General features: G+C 39.6%; 1 protein-coding gene across 1 annotated transcript; it reads right to left on the bottom strand.

Annotated features, from left to right (window-relative positions):
- Nucleotides 1–412: 412 nt before the first annotated feature.
- On the bottom strand, nt 413–26,037 carry LOC128080595 (sodium channel and clathrin linker 1-like). Its single transcript, XM_052682968.1, is given in 23 exon segments — nt 413–766; nt 970–1,144; nt 2,398–2,549; nt 3,636–4,227; nt 4,329–4,534; nt 5,360–5,526; nt 6,996–7,145; nt 8,690–8,919; nt 10,966–11,231; nt 12,290–12,385; nt 13,463–13,541; nt 14,432–14,628; nt 15,628–15,631; nt 16,642–16,787; nt 17,385–17,459; nt 19,341–19,416; nt 19,418–19,450; nt 22,842–23,018; nt 23,197–23,288; nt 23,485–23,605; nt 24,316–24,398; nt 25,543–25,608; nt 26,011–26,037. Coding segments are annotated over 15 exon segments (1,335 nt in total). The 3' UTR covers nt 413–766; nt 970–1,144; nt 2,398–2,549; nt 3,636–4,227; nt 4,329–4,534; nt 5,360–5,526; nt 6,996–7,145; nt 8,690–8,919; nt 10,966–11,168.
- Nucleotides 26,038–27,354: the final 1,317 nt, after the last annotated feature.

Raw genomic sequence — 27,354 nt, 5'->3', positions numbered from 1 at the left:
TTGCTCGGCAAGAGGCAACAGCAGCAAGGTCGCATTTTGGACCGAAGTTTAAATAAACAGACACGGAGTGTTTCTGCCTGTCTTTGAAAGCCGATCTGCACAAATCTCAAAGATGATTTCAGAAAGGGCATTTTTTTCCTTTTTTCTTTTTCTTTCCCTAGTTACGGTGAGGCGCTCAATCTGGAGGCAGTAAGGTGTTAGTCTCGTGACATAAGGGACAATTTGCAGTCCCAAAAGGAAACTTACGGAGCAGTCTTCCTTTTCCTTAGTTACCTCTAAATACTGACAGGATGGGAATATACATTTTTTCCTTCAATCCTTTGCCAATTTCCTTACAAGAAAGACACAAAACTAGAAGCTATGAGCTAACTTACTCAACAATATACATATAATAATAACCAGACAACAATAATTGTCTAGCATAGCTTGATGTTAAATTTATTTCAAATTTGCCATCACAGCACTGAATTGTCCTAACTGGTCATACATTGAAGAAGAGGTTTGGAACTTGCTGGAGAACGCTGTAGCGGAGGCACTCGGTGACATTAGATTTACTCTGTCATCATTTCCACGATGTCCTTTGCCACTGTCCTTGTACACTTACGCTGAACGAGTATTACATGAGAACTTGTGTCCAGAAGGTCTGTGTCTCCTCTCTTCCGGCGTGTGCAGGTGAACCCGCTCCGCATTCGCATCTGGTTTTGAGTAGACGTCATTAGCAGAATAGCTGGCGTGAACAGCAAAGTTCCATTTTCACACGGTGCAGCTGTAGACCAAAGCAAACAAACACAAATTAATTAACAGCAGCCACTCCCAAGATATCCGCAAGCTCTGCAGGTGGCAATTCTGGTTTTTGTTTGCAACAGAGAGATGTAACAGTTTGGCACACATGTCAGGACTGCACGGATAGCATGGCAAATTATTCCTAGCCCCCTCCAGGAAAACGAGCAGTTCTGAAACGGACGTTACCGTGCATTCCAGCATAGCTGCGGTTAAATCCACAGTTGCTAATGAAGGTTAATGACTCTGCGCTTGCCCCACGGGACGGAAACTTCTCATTGCTGTTGTTGCTGTTTTTGTCGTCCATCTGACACTTTTTTATTCCGTAGACTTTCCACAAAGATGGGTTCTGGGCCCTTTCAATCTGCAAAGTTTGAAAAATAAGACATTCAGTTTTTCTTGTTAAGAAAAACATCAGAGTATCAACCATTCAGTGTCCCAAGATTCTCCTCCTAGCTACCGACACGTGGACACTAGATCATAAAATACGTTGGGCACGTGGCTCCAGATTTCAGCACAGCAAACAGCAGAACCCAACCCAGAACGCAACAGAAACAATCCATAGAAAACAACAAGAGATTGTCTTGCTCTGTGAGATAGGCTTCTGGGTCATACGCAAAACATCCACCTGCTGAGCACACGTGGCTTAAGGGAGAAAATGTTCTGCTCTGCTGAAGAAAAGAGCACGCTCACCAGGTGCCTTAGAAGCAACTGCTGCATCAAATAAATGCCAATTTAAAATCGGTTCATCGGACGTTATTGCTGTCACTGATCTCCTGGTCTTTGGGGGAACACCCTAAATAAATTCTCATGCAACTTGACTGTTGAGTAATTGGCAGCTCTGAAGAAGAAACGCTCACGTGCAGATGTACTTAGTCCCCTGTCACTCCAGGAGGAGCTAATGCTTGAAACTAACAGCTTGAGCCTGAAAAATGTACTGGGGAACTAGATGATATCACAACTGGCTTCATACAACCAAACCAGCTCAAATCAGAGCTACCCCACTGTGGAGTGGCGTGTTAGCAAGCAATCCGGTATACGCCTCTGCACTGCCACAAGTGAGCAGTCCACGCTGCTGAGACAGAACAAATATTCTTGAAGACATCGGTAGTAACAACCTTCACTGGCAAACTGCTTTACATTGGTTTCGGACAGTGAATCCCCTCTGCTTGCTGAGCTTTGCTACCTGATCCGGTACCTGGTTCTGTGGCCCTTCCCGCTGCAGAGGGCATGGTAGCTGCATAAACACAGACGATACCCACGGGCACTTTGACTGAAATTGCCGTATCTGCATTTTCACAGCATCATAAAACTGGATTTCATAAGCAGTTTCTTACTGGGGGCAAAGATATTTTACACCAGGTTTGAAGGTCATGAGGATCACAGGCACTCGACAACTGGGTGGTTATTGATGGTTTTGTGCAACCTTTTCAGATAGTGACTTAAATACACACACACACACTTTTAAGTCAATTAGGAAAGCAGATAAAAACTGTGTCCCTTTCTTTTGCTGTAAAGACCTGTCCAACAAATTCCAATGGAATTTATTTTTTCCACTGTTTACCAGTCGTTATTCATTAGCTGTATGTATGCTTATAAACGATTACATGCTTTTACCTTTTCAATTTTCAGATTCAGTGATGGAGCGGTCTTCAGAAACCTTTCCTTCACTTGTTTGTAGTCTTTTGCATCTGGTTTCAATTCCGCTTTTTTGAGCTGCTGATTTTGCATGTCGTCCCATTTTTCAGGCAGTGCTGTTGATTCCTGATCTGCGGAAGAAGCACATCAATCATTTAGCCAAATCCGCTGCTTAAAGTGAAATATACCCTCCTCCTTTGAAAGCTTAGACTTACTATAGCTTATCATTACTGCCTGTTCACTTACAGTCAGCCAAGAGCCTATCTTTTAAAAACAAAGAAACAAAACCCAGAAGAGTAAGATGCTTTATTTTACAGATCGTCGTTGCACTGACCACTGATGTGTTGGAATGGTAGCTCCTAGACAAATCTGTTCTCCTTCGCCGTTGGAGGAGGAGAAACATCTTTGTTTGCCTTCTGCCCACACTGGGGAGGGAACAGACACTTAATTCTCAACAACTAGGAGCAGAGCATCTGAAAAAGGAGGATGGAGTTTGGAGCTCCAGCAACGCACGCTTCACCTGAAAAGCGGAGGTCTTCCTTCCTTCCTCCGATTTCGTACTGAGCTCTGTTGTTGAACACTAACCGTGGCTGACGCGTTCCCTAAGCGCACCTCGCACGTCAGGCTCCGTCAAATCAAGAGGGTGTCCTCTTCTCAAAAGCAACAACTTGTCCAGTAATAAAGCAAACATAAACAAACAGCTGGCAGAATATGTGAGGCACTGAGAGGCGCACAACTACTTAAACCTGATGACTTCTGTTTCCAAGTGTTAAATGGAATATAAATTGATCCCGGTAAGATATAAAATGAGCCCCTGTAAAATGGAATGAGAGCAGGGTGAAGAAAAGAAACCCACCGGGAAGAGTCCTGTAAGGGCAGGAGAAAGATAGCTCTTTCTGAGATAAATGGAAATCGCTGAGATAAAGAGGGCCCCTCTGGAGAATAGAAAAGATTTAGAAGGACAACTGCTACAAGCACGTCTAATCATTGCTAGCAAGCCTGCTAAGAACCTCTAAAGGCATTATCTACATTTCCAACAGTTTTACTTAACTGCACGATCCTGTTATTGTCATCTCCCAGTCTAACGCTTTCTCCAGAAACGGACAAACAGCATCTCACAATATTATACATATTCTTCCTATGACTCCGACTCAGCCGGATGCAACCTACCTTCGTGTGCGAATACCAACCCGACTCATCAAGATGCTTTTACTAACCTGCAGATTTATCAGTATGTGTAAGCGCCATACGTTGTCCTTCCCCATCTGTAGCAAATCCACCTTCTATATTCGCCAGGTACTTTGTCTTGTGAATGACGACTGAGACAGCTTTCTGCTTTCTTATAAAAGCACTTTCCACGCACGTATTGTCATACTGTCAAAGGACACGTAGGAATCTTCTTCCAGATATTTCCACTCAATTAAGTTTTGATAAAGTTCTGCCTTGATCGCTTCATATTCAGCAGTTTTAACCCTGTGGATCGTGTCTCAGATACTTGAATAACCAAACCAGACACCTTGCTAAATGCTGTAAGTCCAATACAGTTGTCTCACAAGAACAGAGCAATATTTCATCTCTTCTGTAGGTCACGCAGTTCCGCAGTCTCTGTCTCATCCAAATCCAAGGTGGAGTCACCCTTGTTTTCTCTTTGAAATTGTTCCTTCAGAATAGTACTTTTCGGTCAGGTTTCTGCTTCTTCCATTTGTTTCTCGTGTTCACTGCAAATCTTAACAACAGCCCGATCAACTTTATTTTCTGAAACTGCTTTACGTTTTTCCTTCGGAGGATGTTTCTCAGGGATCAGGAATGCTACAACGAGAGACACAAATGCTGCAAGTAGCACCCGTTGAGTATGTTTAACATAAAACGGATGGATTCATTGCCTCCATTTAAAAGTGATATGTACTTACATACCATCCTGGAAGTAAGTGATTTTGATTCTATTTCACCAAGATTTTCTCTTTTTTTTCAAGCTTGTATGGAACACGTTCAGCAGATACGACTGAAAAATGACAGATTTAATAGTTTTCACAGATGGAGTAGAGTTCCTCCTTGCAGTCAGTTTCTGCATCCATCATCTCATCAGCGACTATGTCCGGAAAACAGCCTGCCTGACCTGGAACCAGTTACAGATAGTCAGTCTAGAAAAGGATTATAGCATGTTTAACAGAATAGTTATGATCGTTCCTGTAATCACATGGATCACAAACGACTCAACTAACTTCAGGTTGGCAATTTAGAAATGGAAGCTTACTTTTGCTGACGCAGCAACCGATGAGGCAATGATGTTGATGGTACGGCCTGGGTACCTACCCGACCAGCCAGAGAACCGGCTCTCAATAGGTCGCTAGGGAACGCTTTACTCCTAAAACTGCTCTAGTTTTATTCATGCAAGAGGCCTCTTCATGCTGAAACCCTTAATCTGAATTCTCTTACTTACATAAGGAACATATAAAGAATTTTGCTGGCCTGATGAAAAACCACGGAGGCAAAAATGGCTGATGTGACAGTTTTGACCTGTTCACATTCCATCCCTGTTCACATTCCATACCCGCTCGTGTGTCTGCTAGACAGAGCTCCATCATCTACTGATTTTACCAACAGAGAATTTGCTCCCTGGGTTTAACCAATGAGCTGCTTTACACATCATGCTGTGGTAACAAATATTTAAGGTTCTTCATAAACGTATGCATTTATAAATAAATTGGAACCCCTGTTATCGAGAAAGAGTCAGCTTTAGAGCACTCGTACTCATCACCTGCTACCTAACAGCAAAGATGAAGTTTCCAGTCTCTTCGTAAGTTTCCAGTGATGGTTTTGAAGTCTGTAGTTGCTGAATATATTTTCATTAAATAACTACCCTTCCAGACAAGCTAATTGTTTCAGCTCTGAGATCTGCAGAATTGCACGGACCAAACCAGTTCAAAAAGAAGAGACAAACCTGCTCCAACCGCTGGGGAGCTAACAGAGGCGTACTGCTGTAATTCACATTCCTGAAACACTTTGGAGACTGGCACTTTGATATCACCTTGGGCGACAAAATGGATTATTTCTGGCATGGCAAGCTTCCTCCTTTGGTGGTTATATAGCCATCATTAGGCTGCAAGGCTGAAACGTAAGCAGGAGGGAATGAACAATCAACAATTATGTATGACATATATATGTAGTAATCGTCATTGGGAGATAAGAAACAGTGCCAAGTACAGCCCAGGATAAGCTCCTAGTCTCTTTCCCCATGCTGATAAATACTCCCTCTCTTTATTTTTACTTTCTGGGATTCATTTTATGATCTGTTATGAGCTGTTTGTCTTGTTTGTCAAATACAGTTTTGTGTGCCTTCCTTTTCAAAGTTTGCTCCGCAGATGTAGAACACTTCATGCAGACCAAGTACTGCAGTCAGTCTTAACACAAGACTGCCTGTCTCCTCCATGTAATTCTTCCCTTTTGTTGGACTTGTAAACAGACCTCCATACCAGAGACTTTCTCACTTCTGTTATCAAAATAAGGGAAGCCTGCAAACAGGCTTTTAAGCCAATGCTTCTTTTAAGCCAAACGCTTCTCCATCCTTACTCCCCATCCAATGTATTTGCCGTTCACTAGCTCAATTTGGTCTACAAATGCCTCTTTCGAGGCAGGAACCCAGATGCAAAGATTTTCCCTCTTAGTCATGCAGAGGGTACAGTGGTGGGTTGCTATTGAAGACAGTGGCAAACATTTTTTCACTTGGGGATAAGAAAAGAAGTTGCAGGTAGGGAGTTACTCCCAGTGAGACACAGCTTCTCTATTAAGACTTCTGCAAACGTCACCCCCAGCTCACACCTGTATTCTCCGCGGACTTGTCTATATCCCTCAAAAGCTGTACTGGAATTAGAGGATGCAATCATCTTGCCTTTTACAAACGCTTAGATGCTCTCTTGTCTTGAAAACACCTCTTCCTTTCCTTGTTAGATGTTTTACATGCATCGCAATAACCGATTAAAGACTAGTTGATGTAACACAGCGCATAGGACAGATAGGTGTACAGTAGGCACTGAGAAAGAACTCCAAACAACTCCCTGTCCTGCATGCAAGCCTTCAAAAAGGACAGAAAAGTAGCACCATGCCTAGTTCAGCACACTCATTTTCAGCCTCTTTCCCAGCACCTTCCAAAATTGCTTTAGAGATGCCTAAAAGGAGAAGAAGCATATGACTCCACGGTTACTACGATGAATTCCACTGAAGTCCTGTCTAAGGCAGAATCAGATATTCCATACTCTCTCATTTTTGGTAAAAGCACAGGTTATAATTAGTTAGTATTGTTTAAATTTTAGGCTTATGCCTTTCAAGTCCAAAACGATATCTTGAGAAACCTAAAAAGTTTCACTGAGCTAAAAAACACAATAAGGTTCATCTCCTTTAATCTAAGAGATGTTCTCTGAAAAGATCCTATTGAAAAATTCAAGTTATTAATTTCACTTTTCTGCAAGTCTTAAAACACATTATCCAGTAGATCAGGATAACAAGAAAGCTTTCCCCTCGCCTCACCTACTCCTCCCAGCCACGTACACTATTTCCACACTTAATACCAACTGAAGTACCTGTTTGGAGGTTGACGGTTTTGTTTGATATGTTGACAATGACATCTCCAGTTTCCTTGGTAATATCACCAGCGGCCACGTGGAACTTGATGGAGCCAATTGTCATCTCATATACATCCTGTGCCGGGCTTGAAATGCAACCAAAGAAAACTGTAGGACAGAAGTACAGACACTGAGCAGAGGAGCATTCGTGGGTACAACGCCTGCTGAGACCGCAGTTCGTCCCTGGGCTCTACCTGTGAGAACACTGCCCGCATCAGTAACTGAAAATCATTCCTTCTCATGGGGGTCTCAGACCAACCTTCTCTTGCTCCCGTCATTGATATTTATGCTGACATAGTAGGAAAAAACAAACACGTTTTACCACACTCCTGCTATGGAGATGTTTATTGGCAACGCTTATCTGTATCAGCCTTCATGAAGCACGGAGGTACGACAGCAGCACACTTTGCAAATCTCACTCCTTTGCTCCTGTCTCGAAGGGAGTTTTGGGGCACGTTCTCAACTGCGTGACAGCAACTTTTTGTCTACGTATTTTTTCTAAAAAGAAAAGAAAAGAACCTCGCTTCTGCCTTCTGCTTCCTTACCGTGTGGACGCTACATCCAGATAATGAATTATAAGAATGTTTTTTCTTAGTATCTCCAGCACTGTTTCAGATGTTATGCTCATACATACTATGTACTGCCTTTACAACATCCACTTGGACTTTGGGAACAGCACGTTCACCATATATCTATCATGAAGACGCTACCTGGAAAATTTACTAGCCAGTAATACTATTAATACCAATAATAATAGAAAACCCTACACCACCATGAACGTAGTCTCTAGAAAATAAACTTAGCCGTGCCTTCGCTAGCCTCGTCTACATCACTGCCGCACCGTCTCTCACATTCATTTGAAAACATCTAGAAAAGGAAACTACAGTCAACCCTTGTAATAAGTTCAGTGAAAGCATAGAAACCCCTTCTAAAGTGACACTGAGAAAAAGCGGGATGCAGAACACCGATCTGTTTTCCACCGGAGAATTTTACCCGCATGCAATCCTAACGTAATTATTCTACATAGACTTCATCAAAACCCATGGAGAGTATTCCTTTTCCAAGAGTGAAGACATCTATGCAGAAGTTGCAGCAAGTCCATCTGCAGATGAGCCTTACGTATGGAAGAATCAAAAGAGTAATTACTCTTTCATCTGCATTATTACCAGGGAATAAAAAAGGACAGGAAACAAGCAGTGCTGCACAGGACAAGCTACGTTCAAAAGAGTCTGTCAGCAAACAGCTCTACGCTTTATATGATAACAAGCAGCCTGCAGATTCTCTGGAGAACAACACATAGCCACATACCACGAGATAGGCCCAAACAGAATAGCAGGTAATTGAGAGAGAAAAGCACTGTGACTCTTCTGGAGATTTTTACATCTTTTGGATGCAACAGAAAGTGAACCTCCCAAAGAGAACTGGTTTTCTTTTTAGGTGCAATTCAGCAAAAAGGGAAAGTACTGTCTCTTAGCATCATCTCACGTGCATCAGAAAGAACACAACAGTCAACAAGGTGCGAGCAACACAGCTAAAAAAATAGCCCAAACTCGCTCATCTCCTGTGATAGCCTCCCTCATTTCAAAGAAGTTGCATCAAATCTTCCATAAAGCCCATTCAAATTAAGAGTTTAAGTAAATAAAAACTCCTACCTTCACTGCAGATTCACTTCCCTCTGACCATCGAGGTGTGACAGCATGAAACACGTAACTGCAACTCAGACTGTAACCTCTTGCTGTGAACACAGATCCTTCACCAGGTCATTTTCCCAGGCCTTCATCATTTAAGTCTGCCTTGGCCTTGTCTTTCTTAGCAAAGCTTTGGCGAGTTGTCCTTTCTCAAGCTGTAGATCTCCACCAACACCGATGACAACACCATCTGTCTGAAAAACATGCAAGCAAGAACTCCAGCTTTAAGAAAAGACTTCAAAGGTTTGCATCCATTCATCAAATAGAGCCTACCTGCTGATTTGCAAGTAAAGTTCTAGGGCAGCAATTGGAGTTAACAAGGCTTTGGAATAAAATAGAGAAGTCCTGCTTAGTTCTAGTACCATGAGCCTGCTTGAAGCAGTATGAAGCTGAGTTAACAGTGGAATAAATGTCAATCTGAAAGAAAAAAAGTTAAAATTCTGAATTCTGCATTCCCCATTCCCCGGCTCAGTACCGTACAGGCACAGCGTGAGTTGGACAGCTTTGGGCCAAGGACTCAGCAGTTGGTAAGGATGCCTGGGATTCCTCTGGCCCAGGTGCAAAACCTTGCATTTTGCTGTGTTGAACCTCATTAGGTTCACCCGGCCCCCCCCTTTGAGTCTGCTGAGGTCCCTCTGAATGGCATCCCTTCCTTCCACTGTGTCCACTGCGCCGCTCAGCTCGGTGTCAGCAGCAGACTTACTGAGGGTGCACTTCTTTCCATTGTGGATGTCATTGATAAAGATGTCAAAGAGCACTGGTCCCAAGACAGTCTTCTGCAGGGCACTGCTTATTACTGGCCTCTGCCTGGACATAGAACCATTGATCACCACTTTTTGTCTGTGGCCTTTCACCTCCTCTGCTGAAAGGCATGAGGCCCAAGTGACTCAGTGTTACTGTGAGCCTGGACGACACTGAGAGACAATTAAGCTACAGGGAGGGGTAGGATGTCCCTTCCCGTATTTTGACTCCTGTCTCATCCACTACTGGGAAGGTCCAGGATAATGCCTGAGAAAGGGTCAAGTCATGGAATGGGACTCAGCCTCGCTTTCTTTGGTTTGCCTGTTGTTTGGTACACAACAAATCCTGGATCAATAAGGGTTCCACTAAGTAATCCTGTATCACATGGGAAAGTGCAAAACTCATCTAAATGCCAATCTCAAGCCTTGATCGTTTCAACAAGCACCTCACCTCCCAACAGCCAGTCTGTGAGCAACATGCTGGTGCAAGTGCAATTGTAGAAACAGTGAACTCCTCTAAGGTAAGCAAAAATTTTCCTTCAGGTTGCCACCATCCTGCAGGCTCTTCTATAATAAACAACAAGCTTTACAGGAGGTACCACAAACCTGCTTCTATCTGGTGATCAACTTGTGTTTGTTCTCTAAAATGCAAATGCAATGGGGATGGTCTGACAGACTCCTGAGCTGTGTTTGCCCATAACAACACTTTTCAACAAGCACTGGGTAAGGAGGATAAGCATTATCTATGAGCTGGATTAGAAGTCTTACAACAAAATCGTGTTCTTCATATTTAAGAGAAATGACTACAAGTTAACTTAGTACAACATTGGTCAACAGTAGCTACACATATAAAATGTTTATTATATATAGTGAAACAAAACAACAGAATTGAGCTATAAATTTAGAGTAATGCATATGAAGTTTCTCAGCTATCAAGGATTCCCACATGCTGGCATTTGTAGAATTCCAACACGCTCAAAGCCAGATGACCAACTTCGCACAAATTGATTTGAGAACTGAAGTTCCAAGCGGAAAAGCAAGGAACTATCATAAAGCATTAAAGGAGGGAGGGGAGCGGGAAGCAGAACTGAAGAAAGGTGAGGGTCCTTGAAAACTAGCTGTAAGAATAGCTGTAGCAACACCGTTTCCCAGAGACATAGCAAACTGAACTGAATGCTTAACAGTGAAAGGCAATGGAGGCATTTCCCAGTTGTAGCTCCTATCATAAGAGCTATTTGACATTCATGATGTTTATTACTGTCTTACTACAATTCATGTAAGATCTTGAAAGTGTTCCCAAGTTACTGCTCTACAAAATGAAGAGAAATACCAACTGTATATGAACAAAGCTGTTTCACAATCTCAATAGAATGAACTCTATTCACTGCAAACAATTTTGTCTCAGTTGGACGTAACAAGTTCCTTTAAGACTAAAACTGCTAACATGCCACAGCACTGTAACAAACTGTTTCATCTGCTGCATTAAAGGACTTGAATTACATCAGTTTGCATTCTTCTGATCTCCGCCATGCAAACAGACAGTATGCATCTTCAGCCAGCCTTCTTTGTTACCTGAGTGAAACAAAATATATAGATGAAGTTTTACAAACCTTGCTATGCATTTGATTTTAATGGTACAATGCAGAGTTTCTCCAGCTACCTTCTTATCTCCACTGCGGTGCGAATATTATTGATCTTTCATGTTAAATATTTTCTAGTTCCTTCAGAGAAGTAGCCTTTCTCTTCCATGTAGTTAATGTGGTGAGCTGCAGTTTAAAAGAAGCAGATATCTTTATTTATTTTACTAAGATTGAAACAACAGCGCAGCTTCAATACAGAAAATGTCATCCAGGAGAAAAGCTGAGATAAATGGGAATTTGGGGTAAATAGTAGAATTCACAATGCATTCTGTAGGTAATGAATTCTTGCATCTTATTTCAGATGCCAAAGACTTCCAAATGATAGAAGAATAGGTAGCAGGAGTACTTGGAAGGTATTTACAGAGAATGCGTGCATATTAGAACTGCAAACATCATTCTGTATTTGTAATTTTTTTTTCACTGAATCACTATTATTAATAAGCTATGATTTTTAGTCTTTCAGCTAAGGACTGGTAATTTTAGTAGTTTAGTTCGCTACTACCATCATTGTCTTTCTTATCAATATGCTGCCCAAGCTACGCTGTGCAATAATGCAACACTGAATAAGTCATCTTTGTCAATCTGAGAACCCTCAGCCTCGGTTTTGTTCTCCCTGGCACCTTTCAGGGGTCCTCCCCTGCCTTGCCTCTGGCTGCTTGCTCTTCAGAAATGCTCAGTCAGCGTTTAGTGGGACATACATCAAGACAGTGAACTGAAGCAGCACTGACTGGAATCAGACACACTTCCATGAACGCTCTCCAGGAGACGGGTCGGAATCAGCACGTTTGCTCTTTGTCATCACTGCAGTAGGCTACACCAAGCTAATGAAGCTCGTAAGCAAGAGCTGCAACGACTTCTTTAAGAAAATATTCTGAATATAGAAATTGTGATCCACCTTCATTGCCACACTTTGAACTGCGAGCGTAATTCGCACCCACTTTGTTCTCATAAACAGATCTGTGCTGTCAGCTCATCGTGCTTTCACAAAGTGGCATTTAATCAAACACGCACCAGTTTGCTGATGACACATTCAAGACACAAGACTGCTGTTCAAATTACAGTGGCAATGCTGCACACGTATGTGATCACCTCTGCCTCAGGAATAACACCACGCGAGCACTTTTCTCACATTCAGTGGGATTTTTGTATGCGCTTCGATGGCGCTTTTTCTTACGGCGTTGTACCTTTTGTGATGCTGTAGCTGCCCTCTGTTCTGCCTGGCTCAGTCTCATCTGAAGCCTATTGATATGTTTCTGATATTCCGTCATTAATTTTTCATCCTGTGTAAATGAAGCATCTTGTTACAAATATGAAGTTCTCTTCTCTGGATCCATCCGTGGTGTAGTAAAGAGCTTACAGCAAGAGGACCTAAACAAGCAGAGCTGTTTACCACCTACAGTAAGACCGAAAGCACAGTGCTGACACATTATAAAGAACTTCCAGCTCTAATATGAATCATACGACTTCCCCAGTCACAGTCATCTTCAGCAGAAGTTTCACCTGCCTGAAGTAAGATGCGTAAAAGACGATATTTTAATGCAGGTAATTTAACTTACACAACAGTGCAGTACAAATATTTTAGCTATATTCAAAGGGGAGAAGAGTATAGTAGATAATAATCATATGAGTGTGTTACAGATAGCTTCTCCTCACCACATGCCATGTATGAAGTCTTCACTATTCTTTAGCATCAGTTTCTGAAACCTGTTCTCACATCATCCCGGTTTTTCTCCCGCAAACAACAGAGCGCTACAAAAAACAATGCAAGGATTTCTCCTGTACAGAATTGGTTATCATCCCAGAATTATGAGGCAGGCTGGACACACAGCTGTTTTCTGAAGTGACCATTAATTGCTGAACAATGCATATTCCAGAACAGCAATGCTCTTAATTTTTAACAGGTATTGCTTTTATCTGTATACTGGGCACATGCAGCGTCAACTCTACTGAGTATGCTGAAAAACTCCTCTCTACCTGTGCCACATTATCCATAGCACAACACCTCCTTTTTAAAGGTATGCATGTGTACGAAGGCATGTTTTTGCAAACATTTCCTAAACTGCCTAAAATTGCCACATTAGTAATCTAATAAGTAATCAGTAATGATCTCTCCTTTGCATTCTCCAATAATTTGACAGCAAAGTTAATGTCTTTTTGCTATTTGAATGACAGTCATCAAAAGCAGTTGTGTTTTCCTGCTATGTCTTCTCCTCTGTCAAATATCCTTCTATATAAAGTTTTGCTGCTTTATTATTATTATTTTTTTTAAATTAGAAACATACTCAATGGGCTTCTGTTCGCACCCTAGTGTATTTGCATCAGGTTGTAAATGAAAGCAATTGTCCTATCATTCTTACCTCAATTACTTTATTGTTTGCCACTTCCAGCTGAGCAATAAGTTCCTGATGACAAAGTTTTTGTTGACTCAGATCACTTCTATTAATCAGAAGAAAATGGATAAGAAAACATCTAAAAAAACCAAATACAAAAAAAAAAAAAACAAAAAAAACCAAACAAACAAACAAAAAAACCCTTTTAACCTTATTATTTCATATACATTTGTCTGAAAACTGCTATATGGAACTTGAAATGCCTGTTAACATAAGGCTGCAGTACATCTCACTGGTGCTTTCCATTCCCTTGTTCTCTTTAACCAATCTATAGATAGATACCATTTAAAAACAAAACAAAAAGACAACAACCCAAAAACAGTTCAATGTCTCTTGACTAGCTGCTATAAAAATGAAGATACATAGGCAGTGTTAAGAATATGAGCCAGTTACCTGGCAACCAGCACAAATAAAGATACATGTCTGTATCATATTTGAGTTACGTGACTGCCCTGAGCACATTTGTACCCTCATAAACTTTTGAGCAAATGCTCAAAAAGAACACAACACGTGCCTCTACAAACATTTTTTCCAACTTACAAAACTAGAACTTTATTTTATGCTTACTTTCATAAAGACTGTTCTGAATAATTATGAAGACAGGAGTCTTCATGATACAAAGCTATGTTTTTCTAAACTGAGAGCGTTTTTCTGAAAGAAAAAAAAATTGAAAGAAGATATTCCAATTTACTTCTTGTTGTAACAAGATTCACACATGTTAACAAGATGCAAAATTCTAATGCCAGTTAATAGCTGGAAGCTTCATTATGAGTCACGTCGGAGGGTTCTCAAGAGAACATTGCTTCTTATTTGCTGGAAGCACATGATCTATTCCATTGGCTGCTCTCCTTCCTTTTCTACTGAGTACACCCTTGCTCCAAACAGCAACTGATACAGTAACAGCAGCCAGAAGAGCAACAACAAAATTGCACTTACTTTAACTTACTGATCCTAGCTTCCGTAGTTTCAGTAACCACTTTTGTTTCCTCTTTCCATCTATTTGTTGCTTTTTGCTGAGCTGTCAACAGACGTCTAAGCTCAGCAGTCGACTTCTGACTGATGTCTTCCATTTCCTTAAGACGAACTTCGTATCCACGTTCTCTCACAGCATGCTCGTGCTCCATACTGCTTATCTACATTAAAAAATACAAGCAGGATACAATGAAGTCTTTTTTTTTTTAATACACTTGAACTACATTTATAAAGATTTGTGGAAAGCGCGTAACGTGTAATAAACTTGTAATTATATGCTCAAATGGACACATATTCCCAAAGACACGGTGAGCAACTTGTGCAATGGCAATAGAAAATAATCTTTAACACTTCTGCCTTTTCCCTACAGAAACACATTTTTCCTTTTCACCCAGTCAAAATCCGTCAGGACTTTCTTGATCGCATCTTAAACACATCAGAGGAAAATGGAGGCAAGCCACAGCTCTCATCTGTGACTGATGGTATCCTGTCTGAACAAGGGCATGCGGAATTCTGTACGTGCTTTTGAACGGCTACCTATTTATTAAGCTTGAATGAAGGGTTCTACAGTTGGAACGAGATTTCTTGTTTAATATGACTTCTTTTGTCTTGATGTATAGAGAGCTGCTGGATGAGCTGCTCCTCATTCATAATTAGTAACACTGCTTCTGAAATCTTCTTTGCTGGACACATTTAGAAAGCACAGCAAGGATCAAAGCTATTATTCCTCTCAGAAGGCAAAGGTGCATGAATCTGATAAAGTTACCTACTATTCCATTATCCCATAATGCAGTCTGCTCAGGTGCATTTAAGGGAACCCTTCACAAACAAGACCCGTCTTTCAGCTAAATGTCTTTGTTTGCAACTATTGACACTGGAAAACATTCTTTTCCAGAACGCGCAGCAGCAGTGTTTGACAACCACACTACTGCATTATTTGTTAGGATACTTAAGTAGAGGAATGCTGTACTGAAAGTTGTGCAGAGATTCCTAATACAGCAGATTAATGGAGATCTAGAATTAGACTAAGTGAGATCAATTGGAGAAAACTTTTTACCATATGGACTACTCCTCCTGTGAAATAAGATAGAACACTTGGGATCTTCTAATCAAGCACAGTTAGCAGAGACTGAGCTACTAAATAAATCTTGAAGACACACAAATCTGAAACAAAATTATTTACAAAAGAAAAAAAACATGCATCATTCAAACTTTCACCTTCAATTTATATTTCCAAATATTTTTTCCTAGAAATGCTGTCTTATTAAGCAAACATCAGCCTTAAAAAACAGCATATAAACCTGTACCAGAAACATTAAATCACAGCTTGAACCAGTGAATGAGCACCTGGTGGGAAGGCAGGGCCAACCCTGGGCAGCTCAGGTGCATGCAACGTACATTTTTTTTTTTAGTTCTTTGTGTATAGCTGCTGCATTTGAGCACATCCTCATTTGCTGTAGTTTAGGACTTGCCCACCCTGCTATCACTGCTGTACTTCTCATTGCATTACAGTGTTACATGAAAGCAACCCAACACTCTATCCATCTCAGGAAAACAGCACTGTAAAAGAGCAGCTTTTCATTTTAATAACAATTCCAGATTCCGAAGTGATTGTTCTGTACAATAGATAAGGTTTACAATCTGAATACATAAATGGCATAGGCTTCAAAATAAATAAATAAATAAATAAATAAATAAATAAACAAACAAACAAAAAAACCCCCACAAAAACAAAAAAACCCCAAACAAACAAAAAACCCACAAAAACAAAAAACAAAACACCCTAGGCCTTTCATTCTGAGAATAACCTGATCTAAAGATGCGCATCACATTGCACTTTTTACCATTATACTACTGAAACTTCAATAACATCTGTTACCTCTGGATACAGACCTGAAATTCAGTATGCTATCTAACATGGACTAATATGTGTATACTAGGAGATACCACACTGTAGATGACTTCATAGAGTGCTAATTTCTGCATGAGTATTTCAGTGAGTAACCTTTCCTGTGAACAGTATTTAGACATATGGCAAGATTTCAAACAATGTAATTTATAAAACAATGAAAATTTGAATAGCTGCTTGCAGTTCTCATTCTGTAAAGGAAAGCTTTCATTCTGTGGTCTGCTGTCCCCCTTTAATACTTCTATAGTGAGTTATAGTCCACTACTTCATTTCCAGCAGTTTCAGTTTATGTTGTGTTGTCTGCAGACTCAGCTGCAGGTCACATTTGGTAATCTCTGCAAGTAGGTATTTCTGATGCAGTTGCTCTAGTTTTCTATTGTCAGATTCATGTCCTCCGTATTCTCTGCAAATCTGAAGAGCAGAATTTCATGCCAGATCATCTTTAATCATTACTACTGTGTCACTGTGTCAGTAACCAGTGAAAGGTAAAGAGGCTACTCCTCACTGTGTCCTAGTTCCAGGGATTTAAAACAAAACTGACTATAGCTGAATTTGGGTGCTGCTTCTAAAAAGGTATTCCAAGATCCTGCTTTCATTTAGTTTTCAGCATGCTGTGCTGAAGTTTGATTTGGAACATGTACCAGTGTGCTTTTAGATCGTGTCCAACATCTCCTTTTACTTTTTACGCTTCCCAAAGAGTGCTCTTTTTCAGTTTACTATTAAAACTTTAATTTCCCAGATTAAAACTTAAAGTACTGACATGCACATTAAATGTTCTGAAAATCAACTCAATATATAAGGAAATTAAATATCACACAGAACCACAGAATGGCCAGGGTTGGAAGGGACCTCAAGGATCATCAATCACCAATCCCCAGGATCATAGTGTAATCCTTCGTTCCAGTGTTAGAGAAAAACATGGGAGGTGAGAGAAAAATAAGATGAAGATATTTTCATACTGAGGATAGATGTTAATAAACACGATGTAAAGAGCACACATTGCCTTACCTTTTCAAGCTCTTCTTCCACTGCTCGCTTTTCTCTAATGGCTCACTCTATTTGACCCTGCTTTTCACCACGTTCCTATTTCAAAAAGTCATTCAAACAAACCTCTCAACCATATTTTATATACATAAATAACTCACAATGAAAGTTCCACACACTGTTACCATCTCCTTTTGCTGTTCGTTGTCCCTTCTGCAAACTAAGCTGTACAAAAGAGATGTGAAGACGCTCTATACTGGAAATTGTCACACAGCAGTAATAAGCTGTCTGCAAACAGGCATCTGTGAAGATCTGGTACAGATCCAGAGCTATAATAGGATCTATTGGAGCTATATGAGGCTCTATAGTAGATCCTACAGGACCTACACAGGTGCATTAAAGCCTAGCTCGCACCCCTTCCCCTGACAGCACAAGAGACCCAGGGTAGGATCTAGCTCACTAGTTACCTATTTGCAGAGAACTAAAAACAGTATCAGTTCTATTCCATGCTATTATATCAGTTCTATTCTATGCTTATTTGCCCTCATTTCTTTGCCTTAGCCTTATGGCAAATGCAGACAGGTAGAAGACATCAGAATTGCCAGGTGTAGGAAAGTTGCAACTCACATACTTGTATCTTCTAAGTGTGACTGAAACACCAGGGCTACGCAGTATGGGTGCCTGTTAGCGCACCGTGTGTGCAGGCAAACTGTTAGACTGCTGGGGCTGAAATGAAAGTTTCTTGTGCAGACAAAAGTATTTCTACTGGCCACAATACAAACTTAGATACAATTCCTTCCAGAAAACACTGTAAACAAAGCAATTCTTGTAAAACCTCTCAAAGGGGCCAAGATAAAATATCCCAAGTATACTGTGATTGACCCGTGTATGCACATAAAAGCATTTTAAAATTGCAAAAGAAAAACACTATGATTGCTTATTTGCAACTAATCACCAGTAACTTCTATTTAACAATAAAGAGAAACACAAGTTTAAGGAAAGTATATCAAACCTCCTTGTCTAAAACGAAGAACCTCTCTTCATCAAACTGTTAATAATATTCTGTAGGATTTTACTTGACTTACTTTTACATTTAATTAAATATTTAATTGGATAAACAGAAGTCTCAAATGTTTCGCTACTGCAAACATAATGAAGAAAGTGAAAGGAGGCAAAATCAATTACACCTCTGAAAAATTACAAGCTAGGTAATTGATTTACAGCATTTTCTACTTGCAACACAAGACATTGGCTTCACATTTATATAAGAAGACTTCCTCTGGAGTGTGCCTTAAAATAAAAGGAGTCTATTTGACATGTGGATAACTGTTAAGAATCTCCAGGGAGACATGATTAGCTTTATTTTAACTGCAGATGGGACATCAACAGAGAGCAAATTCATTTGTCAATAGTTTGTTATCAAGGAGCTCCTAATTTTCAGCCACTTGTGAGAAGAACAAATGTTACAAAAACAGATAACTATAAAATTTTGCAGCTTCTCTACCAAATTCTGATTTTTTTAAGTGTGCTGCGATACTGTGTTTATTTGTAATTAGCTGTATTTCATGGAACAGCCTTATTTGTCTTAATAGAGGTATATTTTGAAGCACTGAGATGACAAAAATCTGATCTTATAACTCAACAATTCTTATCACCTGAATGTATACAAAAAGCATCACTAAGTTCCAAGATGAGACCACGTGCTACTGAACAGAATTTCTGAAATAAGTGCCACATCTTCACCTTCTCTATAGAAGTATCTGCATAGACAGCGGTGCTTCTGGCTCATGAGAGGTGTGTGAATATCATTTGGGTTGGAAAAGTACCTACCTAGATGGTAAGGCCAAAGAGCATAACGCTGTCAGCGTACTGCCCTAACTACTTACATTATCAAAACACAAGAAAACTGCTGATGTGAGCACACATCATATACAATGATGTAATTTTTAACTCTAAGTTCATAGTTGGTTCTTTCTAAACATCGTCACTTACTGCCTTTCTTATTCTTACAGCAGTATCTTCTGTGAGCTGAAATATTTCATCTTTCATCTTCTTTTTCTTCCTGCTTTTGTTTTTTCTTAAACAGTGCCAAAAACAAACAAAAAAACAAAAACAAAAACATTACTGATAATACTTCAGTTATCACATCATATTTAGCAGCAAAGAAAGAAACCACACGTAAGAGATACTTACGTGCTTTGTGTTTTAGAGCAGCTAACACCAAGACCCAACAGGAAAGCAAAAACAGAAATGACACAAAGATCTCTGTGAAGCACTAGAGTACATGCAAAGAAGCACAAACGCTTTCCTAGACAAAGCTGAATGCTTTTTTTTTTTTTTAAATGGTCAGTAGACAAAGTCTAAGCCAGTTATTCCCCCTCCCCCCAAAAAAATAAAAATTCATAAGCAGCTAAAAAATGCATATAAAAACTGCTCCAAAAAGGAAAACAGTAAACCAAAAAACAACTCTTCAGTATGCCAAGATGGTGGGAATTTATGTAGGAATCACACCCTCAACTCTGATTGACCACCTGTGGCAAGCAATGACTCAGCCCTGGGAGCACAGGTGGAGGTAATGGAGCCTGGCTCCACCTCTCCTAGATCCTATTTAAGTGCTGACTGCCACCAAGGAAGCATTTTTTTTTCTAGAGATCCCATCCATTGGAGAATGTTACAAGCCTACAACATCAGTAAGCATTTTTTACTTATTATTTTTCTGTTATGATATTCTTACTTAGCCTGATACTCTGTACATCAAGTCATTTTATAGCTGTGTACACTTACTGACTGTGCAAAGTTATAGAATACAAGTGTAGTAAGGGATCCTTCCAGAATCCATACAGGATTCCAGAGGATGAAGGAAAGGCATTGCTGTTAAATGAGAGATGCTGGTCTGGAAAAATTAAAAAGTCACAGAGCTCATGGTGGAAGAGATGAAAAATCCTAGGTGGCACAGAGAACATATATCATGTAGATGGGTGAAAGAAGAAACGTGTGGGAAAGGTCACTTGGAGATCTGAATCCAGTCTGTAGAAGGTTCTCCAGTCATGATGTGACACTTCATGTGTCCCATTCTCTTCAACTGCTCCCATTCAGTTTGAGTTGTGTTTCTCAAAGTACTCTTAGAATTCTTCTGGTCTCATTTTGTAAGCTTAGCTTAGGTGCTTCACAATGTTAGCAGGAAAAAAGGAGCATTATTGTGACAACCTGTTAGTCCCTCATATAATCTCTTAGAGACCAGAGAGGCCACAGTTTAGTTAACTAACTGCATGTATTAGGCTGTTGTTTATTAATTCATAAAATGCCCACTTTGCAAAATGAAGGATGAATAGCCAGAGCAATAAATAAGCAAGTGCCTGCAAAGTCAGAATTTTCCTCCTAGAGCATAACACTGAATTGTTGTTTGTAATGAGACTGTTATTTATTTCATTTGTCTTAAATAAGATAAATAACTCACTAAATTAATAAATAAATGTTCACTAACCACCTCAGAGACACTATTTACACCGTAATTTTTATCTGACCACTTTTCTCTGTCAAAAATGGTATGAAGAGCACTATATTGATGTTCTAATATGTAGCTAACTGTGAATGAGATTCATACATGTTATCAATGCTTTTCAAATGACAGTTTTTCTTGTTTTTAAATTCTGGGAAAAAATAATACATATATTTTACCTTGTATTCCTCATACACAGGCTTTGGGGAAATGCTTGTAAATGTAGAAATATCTTACTAGGAAAAAGGACCTAACAAATTCAAAGGTAGCCAGCAAGAGCAGGCAGACTGAAAACATAATTTCTAATTTCCATTTTGAACATAGCCTAATAAGTGAAGGGAATTGCTGGAGGTAAGAGCATAAAGCAAATGAGATGCAGAAGTCTGAGAACAAATACAGAAGGGAAGTAGCATGCCTGAGAGTATCATAAATCTGTAAATGTCTAAGAAGGATGTTTGTAACAGACAACAATCCTCTTTTGTGTAACAAGAAGAATCACACAAATTACACAACTGTGCTTTTACAAGAACCCCACAGTTCTGTCAACATTTTGATCCCTTCCACAAACAGATCAGCAGGTAGCAGGGACTCTTTAAAGTTTCAGTCCCTCCTTCCAGACAGGGTTGTCCTCCTTTGTCACAGAAATGAAATCAGCAAGAGCAAAGAAGACAATGCTAACTCTTGTATTGCAAAGGGATGAATTTGCTTTAGATTAGAAGACCATTCCTCACATTTGAAAAGCAACTTCAGGCTAAAAGAGAACATTTATCTCCTTAACTCTCAACTAGCTAGCCTGAGCAGAATGAATACTAAGTTTACTTATTTTTTTCCTACGTGCATTAAATAATCTAGACTTAATTTACTGTTGGCTGAAGTCTGTTAGGCACATTGAAGCTCAGTCTTTCCAGCAAGCGGAACTCATTAGATTACTGGAAGCCTGATTACAGCTAAAGCTTATCATGAAAACACCAAAGTGCCCGCATTAGTCACAAGTGTACCAGTCCCTGCACTCTGTCTCCTGTAGGGGCAAAGAGTAGATCTTTGGAAAAATGAAGAACTGGAAAAAAGGGAGATTTTTTTGGTGTGTGTGGGAATCGATACCTTTCAAACCTGCTGGATTAGACCCTGCCTTCAGGAAGTTTTGGTGGATTCTTCCATTTTTATTTGACTGCTTTTGTATCTACACTTTTGGCATAAGCATTATCCCATAACTGTTCAATCAAATATTGTTTAAAACATTTTATTACAGTTTCTTCTATGTGCCTTGTTGACTCCTGCAGTTTTCTAGCTCTCCTGTCTCACATGAAACGTGCCAATCAAAACTGCACATTAAGGTACACTGTGTTTAAAGGTTTTTTAAATATCCCCATTAATTTGATTAATTAAACACTACTAATCTTATTAAATACCACTGAGGATCTCATGATGTATTCATAGGCCCGTTTTATTACTGTAAAACAGTAAGTTCAGCAGCCAGTACAGCACATTTGAATTCCATCTCCCATCCAGCACGCACACTCAAACCCTCTGGAGGGTTTTTTTTTTTTTTTTTTCCAGACTACAGATTTTGCTGACTCACTGCATGACCACTTCTTCAGATTTCTTTAGGATAACGAAAAGTTGAACACAAAGCTCACCCTGTTGGACCTGTATTACCATGTAAAAAAGTCTGTCTACTTTCAACTTTCCTTTCCTCACCATGACTAGGTCATAAATTGATAATAGGGCCTTGGTTTTTATTCTGACAGCCCAATTTGTTTTTAAATATTCACTAAGATTTATACTGTATGGCAAAACTAAATGATGTGTGGTTGTATCCTAAGTTTGCTCTGTTCTGCATTACTCATTTTAGTACAACAGACATAAAAGAAATTTGGTTGTCTATGTGTGTATACCTATATGTATACATAAATGGGCACGTTGTAACTGCAGGTGATGCAAATTTTCTGACCTCTAAGAAATGCCCTCACTCGTGACTTACCTGACTCTTTTGCAGGTTAGCTTCTTCTAACAGCTGTACGCAATCTTGGACTCTTGCAACTGCTTCGTACTTTTCCCTTTCTAAATTAGCACAATTTGTGTGAAGCATTCTGATTTGTTTCTCCAGGGCTGTTCTTTCTGTTCTCATTTGTTCAACATCTTGGACAGTAAAACGTAATCTAAAACAAAGGAGTAATGTTACTCATTTAACCATACAAAGCTGAACTAAAGAACTATACTTCTTTCAAACTAAGCTCACAGAAAGCAAGGTCCCAGAGCTGTGTTCCCATTTGGCTTTTTTGTTTTTTTTTTTTTTTGTACATGTCCCATTAGTAACATCCAGCAACATGTCTTTACCTTGTTTCTAATTGTTTGATACTAGACTGCATTTGTTGCAGGAGTTTGTCAGATGCTGCTTCTCTTTGCTGGGCAGATACCACATCTTCTTCCTAGAAAGAACATACATGTTTTCCAGGCAACATCTGAGTTTCATTTATAAAAACAAAGATATATAAAATTTTATATTTTATTGAACTTAGTTTATAAATTAGAGAACAACTTGAATTAATTTACCATCAGCAATTAGATAACTGTCTAGTCATTCCATTGCAACAGAAAATTATTTTAACCCTTTCTCCAGAATACCTTTCTCTCCAATTGGCCTTGAAGCGTCTTTGTCAATCTGATCATTTCATCAACCTTGGCACTTGCTGTCCATCTATCTATTTTAGCTTGCCTATGTAAAGAAAACAGACTGTGAATTACACTTTAATTATTGCAGGGGAAAAATCTTACTCTTACAACTTTGTTGAAGTGGCTGTGAAGAGCAGTCAGACTTCCTGTAACTTGTTAGATGCAGTGCAACAGGTTTTCCTCCTATTATGTGGAACAAGAAGACAAAGGCTGAATTAATCGTAACGTGCATATGTGGAACAAATATTTGGGAGGACAAGGCAATCAGGAACTTACAGTGATCCAATAGTGTTAATACAGGTGGCCTCAGATACTTAAGAGTAATCTTTTCCAGAATTTGATTTCACTTTCTAAAGCAATTTGTACTAGGAATTACAAATCATTAACCATTTCTTGAGAATTAATTGACAGGCATTGTAATCTAAAAAGGCTCAGCAAGAGCAGAAGCAGAAAAGGAAAGAAGTTAATGTACCAGATCTTCTCCACAGCACAAAAATCCATTGAAACAAGCACACTCCTACTCCTCTGTCTCGGGAACACAAAGACATATACTGCCCTCCACCAGGGCTGTAACCCAATTATCCAGGCTTTGTATTAGGACCGATTTAGAGACCAATGAGTATATGGTAAAGTTAAAAAACAGCAAACAAATTAATGCAAACTGGAGCACAGCTAAGTCATGAAGGAAACTAGAAAACATGTCTTACTTTTAAGAATCGACTTCAAGAAAGATTCTTTACAACAATAAAAACTACCATTTAACAGCATAAAAAGCAAGAGTACCTTACGCCTATGTGAAAACGTTGATCAACATACACATAGTGCATGTGAACACAAGACTTGATCTGTTTTGGTATCCTGTTGGCCTGCAACAATTTCAATGTTACCTTGTACAAACAGCATTCAAAAATGTAGAGACAAATGCTCTCTTCTAAAGACAGCTGCACACATCAGCAACTTGTGTGTGATGTCAGAGATGGAAAATACTTCATTTTCTAATACTGGAATGGCACCTGAATTTTTGTCATGGTTTTTTTTCCTGTAGCACTGTCCTTTCCCAAGATACACTTAGCTAAGGCAACTAAGGTTACAAAAAATTCCCCCTCAGAAATGCATCTTCAGTGACTAAGCCAACTCTGCACTTATAAACAGATCCCAGTCCTCAACTTACTGTACAGAAGAAACAAAAATAAACATGAAGACACAAAGCTTCTCTTAACTCTAACCTCCACGTAGCCTACGGTTTAGAACAGGAGTTTTGAGTGTTGAAATTTCAACTACTTTGAACGTTCACATTTCAAAACTGAAGAGTATCCAATATAATTGGATTTTATACAAATTGTGTTCCAACAAACAACCTTCTCTTCTGCTGTGGTATCGAACACTTTGTTCCCTTTAAATCAAATATCCAGTGCTACCAATTTCAGGGACTAGAAATAACTGGAGATACTGGACTTTACCACTACTGATGCACGTTCATAGCATTTCTTGAGATTGCTTTCAGACAGCAATCCCTCAGCTCTAATTGTAGCTATGCTTAAAGGACATTTGATTGAGGTTACTGACTGCAAAGGATAAAAATCCCTCTCTCTAAGTGCATTACTTTGCTACTATTAGAACTAATGAAACAGCTTGGAAACAGAACTGCTTGCCAGATACAGTGGGTTGGGTTTTGCTGTTGCTTTTTTTTCTCCTTACTCTACACACTGACAGCATCCAGGACAAACATGGATTAAGAAAAAAATAGTGTGGCTGCTTATAAAAAAAAGGAGTTCCTGTAACATCAAGAGCTAACCTCTGAACCACCAAGACTGAAGTGTTTTGTGTTCAGGAAGGAGCCATTGCTGCTTGATTATTGACTGGTTGCTAGACAAGTTTACAAATCTGAGTGACACAAGTTCTTTTCCATTTAGATAAACTGGAAGGATATTTTTCTTTTGGTTTGTACCTTAAGGATCCAATAGGATTAAAAAAAAAAAATCACTAGGTCAGTGCTTAGGTTTTACTTACCAATTCTGTTTTCTCACTGGCTGCATGCAGGTGTGAAGTAAGCTGGTGAAAGTTAGCCAGTTGATCCTAAAAAGTAGAATTCAGCTTCTTAGAATCATCACCAACAAAGAACGTTTAAGTATCACAGTCGTAGTCAACAGAAAACATTTTTAAAGCATTAATGCATGATCGGGAAATCCAACAAGCTTTTCTAAGTTTTAATTAGATTACTTCAGTCTTTTGGCATGGTAATCTGGTGAATTAGATTTACTAATGCAAAATGTATCTGAATTTCATTCACTTACGAGTTTCTACAACCCGTGCAATTAATAGTAAAATACAAAAGCAGTGCCTCTCAGAGCCTCACAGATTATGGTGATACTGTAAGCTTTTTTGCTAACACTGTAGCAGAAATGTATCCACTAAGAATTAAAAGTGTCTGCCTGCACGAAGAGGCTTTATTTACACTTTACCATATAGAACACCTACAGCATAAATAAGGATCTCACAGCTCATCTCTGCTTTCCGTAGATTGTGATTCTACTCAGCCTACCTCTGATTGCTATTTCCTGCTCCTCTGTTAAAAGCAAAATGTAAAACACGGCTGATTCAGCTGAAAAGTCTACGGCAGACACAAAGTGCTTTTAAGAATAAAAGGCTGCTCAATCTCATTCTTGAGAAAAAGGCATTAAAATCCACTAACAATTTGGTCATCGAAAGTAGACCCTGACAGCCCCTTCAATCTCCAACAGCTACGATTTACCAGTGACCAACAGCAAACAAATCCAATAACAGAAACAGGAAGTTGGAACAACAAAGAAACTGCTCACGACTCCTCATAACTGTTATTTGAAATAACCATAAAACTTGAGAGAACACAGCAGCTGTAGAAAGGAACGCGTCGCTTAGATGGACTAAAAACATCACTAACAAATTCCTGCTACATAGGGGAGCAATAATTGCACCCACAAGTCTAACATGAGGGAAATCAACTTTTTACATGGGTAAATAAGTGATAGGAAAAGGGGAAATAGATTTAAACTGAAGGAAAGAAGATTTAGATGAGAATGTCAGGGGGAAGTTTTTCACTGAGAGTGCTGGTGAGGTGCTGGAACAGGCTGCCCAGAGAGGCTGTGGACACCCTGTCCCCGGAGCAGTTCAAGGCCAGGTTGGATGGGGCCCTGGGCAGCCTGGTCTGGTATTAAATGGGGAGGTTAGTGGCCCTGCATGTAGCAGGGGGGTTGGAGTTTCGTGATCCTTGGGGTCCCCTTCCAACCCAGGCCATTTTATGATTCTGTGTAACAGTGATAGGACTAGAGGGAATGGCCTCAACTTGTGATTCAGGCTGAACATTAAGAAACGCTACTTTTCTGAAAGAGTGGTCAGGCACCGGAATGGGCTGCCCAGCGATGTGGTGCAGTCACCAACCCTGGAGGTGGTCAAGAAACCTTTAGAAATTGTGTTGAGGGACATGATTTAGGGGGAACTATTGGTAATAGGCGGATGGTTGGACTGGATGATCTTGGAAGTCTTTTCCAACCTACCTGATTCTATGATTCCATGACATCTGAACAGCCCAGAAACTGTGCATCTAGTGCTTGAAATTCAATCTTTATACAACACTGTCAGTAGTTATATTGAATGTATCACATCAAACTACAGTTTTCAGATGACAATAATTGCTTTTTGACTTCCCAAGAGGCCCTCTTCTATGCTGAAGCACAAGCACACAGTCTGATTTCTGATCTTCCTTCACTGTTTATGCAAGGCTTTGAACCTTTAATAGAGAAGTCAATATTTGTATAAACATTGAATAATAACTTCATAATGTTG

This window comes from Tympanuchus pallidicinctus, unplaced genomic scaffold (assembly GCF_026119805.1).
Source record: "Tympanuchus pallidicinctus isolate F22 unplaced genomic scaffold, pur_lepc_1.0 scaffold2, whole genome shotgun sequence".
Taxonomy (NCBI): Eukaryota; Metazoa; Chordata; class Aves; order Galliformes; family Phasianidae; genus Tympanuchus; species Tympanuchus pallidicinctus.
The sequence above is the reverse complement of the archived record's forward strand: the minus strand, read 5'-3'. Positions and strand labels throughout refer to the sequence as shown.